The sequence below is a fragment of the Tursiops truncatus genome, chromosome 5, assembly GCF_011762595.2.
Source record: "Tursiops truncatus isolate mTurTru1 chromosome 5, mTurTru1.mat.Y, whole genome shotgun sequence".
Classification (NCBI taxonomy): Eukaryota; Metazoa; Chordata; class Mammalia; order Artiodactyla; family Delphinidae; genus Tursiops; species Tursiops truncatus.
The window spans coordinates 9,280,090-9,286,429 of record NC_047038.1 but is presented as its reverse complement, the minus strand read 5'-3'; the positions used below and the strand labels follow the sequence as shown (position 1 = coordinate 9,286,429).

Below are 6,340 nucleotides of genomic sequence, written 5' to 3'. Positions count from 1 at the left end.
TTCAAAAGTATCTTTAATGTAGTGAATTATTTCTCATGAAAACTTGGTCTGTATTAGAGGTTCTTTTCAATCATGGTCCCATAATTATGAGTAACTTAAAAAAGAAATACTAGTTCATATGGGACTTGGTCTTTTAAAACATGAAATATGAGGATCTTCATTTAAAAACGCAAGTTGTTTTCAATTTACTCCTACGAGAAACCGACTGCTAGAAAATTAGAAAAACTTAAAAAGTAAATAAGTAAAAATCATTTTTGGACATGAAAATTCTGGACACCATTGAAAGATTTCGACTTTATTTGATCGTTTCTCAGTGGATTTATACAAATATTAAGAACATGAAAATACCAATACTAAAACCACTTTAAAAAGCTTATTTTTACCAAGTATAAATTTCCATTTAAAAATTTAAAAATAAAAATTTAAAAGGCACATTTCTATTCAATTGGCGGCACATTTCTATTCAATTGGCTGCACATGCAAGCAGGCAATGTGTGTGGGGAGAGAGAAGGCAGAGCAGAAGCAGTGACTCAAGGCATCTCTATGTAAATTAGCTTTTACTGGAATGCTTATCAGAAAGTGAAGATTCTTTTTATTTATCAAGGCACTTGAACATAAAAAGAGTAAAGTTTCGTGAATGCCTGAACCTCTACTGCCAACTAGGATGACTTCTTGATAGAATCACACACATACAAAATTTAGAATAAGTAAAATTTAAATAATCAAGAAAATCTACAGGATCATATCTTTTTGTAAACTGACAGTCATTTCTTAAGGTAAATATTAAAAATAAGTAATTTTTACTAAAATGGCATATTATTGTGTCATTATGAAGCTATAGCTACAATTTATCTAAACATCTGGTATTATGTCCATTAAATCCCCGTGCATGTGCAAAGAGAATGATGAACTCAGTTCCCTGATATTATCTTGATAATCCATTTACAAGCATTGTGAAATATTGTTCAAATATTTGAACATTTTGATAGAGTGGATTATCCAGAAAGAGATGTCAAGGCTTGACACACCTACTACACTTCCCAGTCCTGTTTCCTGGCACCCTTTCTTAAAAGCTCCCTGATTTGGAGGTAAATACTTCTCAACATAGTAATTCAGAGAGCCAATGAGTTATAGCTGACATATGGATTTCAAATAGACTCTTACAGTAAATCAGTATTTACCAAGGCATGTTAATAGAATTGAAAAGCAAGACACTTTAAAAATATTTAGTATAGGCTGTGTATAAAATACTGTATACACAAAAGTTTTGTTTAGAAAGTACTGAGAATATGAAACTCTGAAAATAATAGAAGACAATACAGATGAATTGTGTGTGTGTATGGGGGGGTTGTATATTTGAGGTGTTCAAAGTGTTTTGAAACATACCATTAAAGCCACCAAAGTATAAGATTGCAAATTTTGAATTTAGAAATTTAACTTTGGAATGACCCTCAAAACTATAAATAAGATGGGAATATCAGGGAAAAAAAAAAACACCAAAACTAACAAATCATATAAATAAAAACCACCCCAACAGGAAAACAGACTAAAGTCATGAAAATAGACTAAGATCATTTTCAAAAATATGAAAATACAAATGTCCAGTAAATACAAGAAATGCTGTTTAACTTTTGAGGTAATAAAAAAGTAAAATAAATAACCATGAAATATTTTGTTTTTACATGTCATGTTGAATCAGATAACAACTTAAAACAAAATCCTTTGTTCTTAGAGTATATGGAAATGAGCCATCCTCCATACTCAGAAATGTTAAGTGGCACAAATCTCTGAACAGCATTTGGGCAATTTAAATATTAAACATTAATTCCAATGAATCATACATTTTCTGAAGAAAATAATTATATACATCAGCATATAAGAGTTTGTAAAGGGTGTATCTCCAAGTTGTTTATGATAGAGAAAAAAAAAAAGGGAGGAAACAATCTAGCAACGTATATGTTTATCAAGAGGAAATTGTTATATTATGGTACAAACATTAAAGGAAAGATAAAAGCCATTAAAATTATAGTGCAAATAATTATTTGTGGTCATGGACGTTGACTATGGCGTACTGTCAAATTAAGAAAGCAGTTTCAAACAAGGTTTAGAGCATGATTCCATTTTTGTTAAATCATGTGTATAAGTATAGAGAAAAATTTGGGAGGAGATGCAAGAAACTGTAACAGAAGATCTGTCTGCATAATAGGATTATGTGTTACCGTAATTTTTTCATTGTCCATAATTTTTCATTGTCTAAAGAGATTTTAAATTTAGAAAATGTGCAATGAATATACATGTAGTTCATACAAAAATAAACAGAAACAGATTTTCTCATTCTTTCATAGGTAAAGTATTGCCACGGAAATATTGTAATATTTCTTTTGTACTGGTAATATATGAAACTGAAGACTTGAATATATGGTTACAGGAAACAACGAAGCAGAGTAAAAGAAAATAAAACAACAACAACAAAACTATTTTCTAGACACCTTTGGTATGAGAGAATCAGAATTTTAAAAGTAATTACTTAAATGTAAATAAATAACTCTTGCATCCATTTCCAAAGTGGATTTCAAACAGCACACAGTAAAAGTCAGTATAATAAAACCCTTTTAAAAAAGTATAGAGGAGCTCAGTAATATAGAGGAAAAGCAGGAGAGAAGAAAAGATCTGGGAATGGGACTGAAATAAAAATCATGCTGGAAAGCAGGCTAAGTGATGTAACTTCAGTTTATCAGAAAATCAATTAGTGAACTTCTGATCAATCAAGGCTAAAAGTGAGCCTTCTTGGGTTACATAGCTCTTAAGGTCTAATAAAAGGAGACGTGGAGTTCATAAACATAAACTCACTGTTCTGAACCCTGAGACAATATCACTACATGTTACAACATATAACAGAGATTAGAAAACACAGTTGTTAAACAGAATGTCTATGTTTTCTATATATGACTTTTATAATGTTGGTACCTGGTTCAAAACTTAAGGCATAATTTTATGCCGTATACGTATGAAGAGAATTAAGACTAGGCCAACTTTTTGACCTGAAATGATACAGGCTTATAACTTAAGGAATGTGGAAGTTAAGGTTTTACTATTCAAGTCACAATTTTGATAACCAGCAAGCACCTGGATTATGTCAACCAATGGAAAGAACAGTAAAATTTCCTATAAAGCACATTTGTAGGCAACATTAAAGAACTCCATCATTAATTTCAGCCATCAGAAAAACACCATTTCAGGATATAAATTGAAAGGAAATTCAACTGTTTCCTAGTATTTTAAACATTAATTCAAAATGAAATTAGATATTGAGTTTGTAGTAGCAATTCTTAAACTTTGGTTTCTTTAAAAAAAAATTGATGAGAAATTAGAAAATTTCTGTTTGTAAAAATAAATTACTTTGCAATCCTCGGGTATAAGAACTACTTTGGGCATATTTTCACGGAAGAAATTAAAGCTAGCAATATTATTAAAATAAGAAAAAGTATGCAATAAATGCAAATAATTACCACACTTCAGTTCATTCAAAATGCAGTAAAAATGTATCTAATTATACTTACTGCTATGAGCACTACAACAAAATCAGAAAAATATACCATATTATAATTAGATGGTGTGCCTCTATAAAAAGAACCAAGGTTCTAAGATTCACTTATTTTTCCTCCAAAGAAAAATAAATAGCTTTGTATACAAAACCTTCTATCATAATGTTTACTAAACTAAGCAGCCATCAGCTGGGATTTGAAATTTACTCAGGACGATTCAGGCAGAGATCACTAACATCCCCCAAGCTGCTACAAACACTGGCTGGTGCAGTAAGTTTTCCTCTCCTAGGGCCTCTGGGCCAGGGCGATGTTGAGCGGCTTGGAGCCCAAGATGTGGCCATTCATCTCAGTCATTGCTTTAGTGGCCTCCTCAGGAGAGGAGAAGCAGATCAAGCCAAACCCTTTGCTTCGCCCTTCTTCCTGCATTACCTTAACTCTGCTAATGGTTCCAAATGAAGAAAATTCCCTCCGTAGCTTTTCATCATCAATGGTCTCATCCAGGTTCTTAATATAGAGCTTTGCTCCCCGGCACCGCCGAAATCTTTCCTGTTTCAGCTGCTCAAACATTTGCTTTAACTCAGCCTGTCGCTCTGCTTTCTTTTGTGCCCGGCCTACAAAAAGCAGTTGTCCATTTATGTCCTTTCCATTCATTTCTTCAACAGCCTTTTTGGCAGCCCCGTGGCTATCAAAACTCACAAAGCCAAAGCCTTTGGATTTCCCACTGGAATCTGTCATCACCTTAACACTCAGGGTTTTTCCATATTTGCTGAAAACTTCCCTCAGTCTCTCATCATCCATGTCATCTCCGAAGTTTTTGATGTAAACATTGGTGAACTCACTGGCTTTGTTTTGGAGCTCGGCTTCCCGATCTTTGCGGCTCTTGAATCTGCCAACAAACAGCCTGCAGTCCTTAAGCAGTGCCCCATTCATCTCTTGGATGGCCCTGTCGGCGGCAATCTGGTTCTGAAAGTGCACGAACGCATAGCCCCTGGAGCCGTGATCATCACTCATCACCTTGGAGGACAGGATCTTCCCAAAAGACGAAAAGTGTTCATAAAGGGTTTTGTTATCAATGGATTTGTCCAGATTCTTGATGAACACGTTCCCAATTCCAGATTTCCTCAAGTAGGCGTCACGCTGAGACCACATGAGACGGATGGATTTGCCCTTTATCGGGTCAAAGTTCATGGTGTCCAGGGCCTTCTGGGCATCCGCCAGCTGCAGAAAGTTCACGTAGGCATAGCCCAGAGAGCGGCGGGTGACCAGGTCCCTGCAGATGCGGATGGACAGCACGGGCCCCACAGCGCTGAACTTCTTGAACAGCAGGTCCTCGGTGACGTCCGCGTGGAGGTCACCCACGTACAGGGAGGCCTGGCGGTACTTGGCTGCTACATGCATCTCCTGGCTCCTCACCGCCACAAGCCGGTCCCTAAGGAGCTCCTGGAGTGACTTCTGCAGAAGGGTGGCCCGGGCTCATGCGTGGTGGCCTCAGAGTCAGCGCTCTGAGGCCAGGCGATGCGGTTCATTCACGTACAGCTCCCCAGGCTCGGGCAGCAACCTCAGTCAAAAGCCCCAACCAGTCCGGCCAACCCTGGGAGGGGGCGACAGAACCTTGAAATGTCAAAGAAAGATTCCTAGGTCAAGCCGTCCTTCCCAGCCACTTGGTGAGGAATCTTCAAGTGGCGGGCTGGCCCTCCATGTCAGCGTTCTCCACAGCCATTCTCCGGTCGCTGGTTTCTGAATAAAGATAGGCCTCGCTCAGGCCGGTTTAAAGTTACAGCCGCCGGGGGAAAGAATTCCACAAGTGGCGTCTGAGGCGGCGGCCCGGGACGCGGCGCGCGGGCGGCGGGCGCGGGGCCCCAGAGCCCCGAACCGCCCGGGACCGGGTCGTGCAGGCGCCGCTGGCCGGGCGCCGCCGGGGGCTCCGCGGGCTGCGCGTGCCCTGACCAACCCCGGCCGCTCTCCTCCCTGCAGACCCCGCGCTGCGCCCTGGGCAGGTTGGGGGTGGGGAAGAGGACAGATCGACGGACGGACGGCCGCGGCCCGGTGGGCGGCGGCCGGGCAGGGGCTGGGGGCTCACCCGGGCTGCGGCCGGCGGGGGGGCGGGCGGAAAGCCCGGAACTCGCGCGCTCAACTTCCCGCGCACTCGCTGCCCAGGGGGATGTTTTCTTTTTAATGTTTTTGGAGAATGTTTTTCTTCCCCCCGCCCCTCTCGCTCACTTCCCACCCACTTCGGACAGCTCAGCTGAGGAGCGGGAGGCGGTGACCGGGGTGGAGAAAGGCAGCCTAGGGGAGTGGCCCTAAGAAACCCACCCGCCCGCAGGCCCTGGCGTAAGGCCCACGCTCGCCTTTTGTTCAGGGCCAACTTGACAAAACTGTGTTCCTCAGCAATCACTTTTGATGCTCTTTCCAAATACAGGTTTTCCCTATACAACTTCTGAAAAAGTTTAGGTTTCGCTCTTAGAGACCTCGTATTTTCGTAGCATTTGTCTAATTAAAATATATTGTATTACATTCCATGACAGTAGGGACCATGCCCATTTTATTTCCCCGTTGACTTAACTCAGGGACTTGCAGAAGCGAGATGCTCAGTATATACTGAAAGAATCCACTGCGTGGAGGAGATGAGATATTTAACCTGAGGTTGGTTTTCATGCCCAGAGAAATGGAAATAGTGTCCCTTACCTCAAAGAGTATTGTAAAGATTAAATGAATTAGTAAATTTGGAAATGTCTAACCTAATATCTGGCACAGAATAGGTTTTGATTAACATCGGTTTCATTTCCTCTAGCATT

The 6,340-nt window shown here is 40.1% G+C and overlaps 1 protein-coding gene across 1 annotated transcript; it reads right to left on the bottom strand.

Annotated features, from left to right (window-relative positions):
• Positions 1 to 274: 274 nt before the first annotated feature.
• Positions 275 to 5,767, bottom strand: PABPC4L (poly(A) binding protein cytoplasmic 4 like). The gene has a single exon (XM_019935801.3). The coding sequence runs from the start codon at positions 4,941 to 4,943 to the stop codon at positions 3,831 to 3,833; it is 1,113 nt and encodes a 370-aa protein (XP_019791360.2). The 5' UTR covers positions 4,944 to 5,767; the 3' UTR covers positions 275 to 3,830.
• Between the last annotated feature and the right edge of the window lie 573 nt (positions 5,768 to 6,340).

Excerpts from the sequence above, each read along its gene's own strand:
- PABPC4L (XM_019935801.3), bottom strand. The coding sequence starts at position 4,943 with ATGCATGTAGCAGCCAAGTACCGCCAGGCCTCCCTGTACGTGGGTGAC.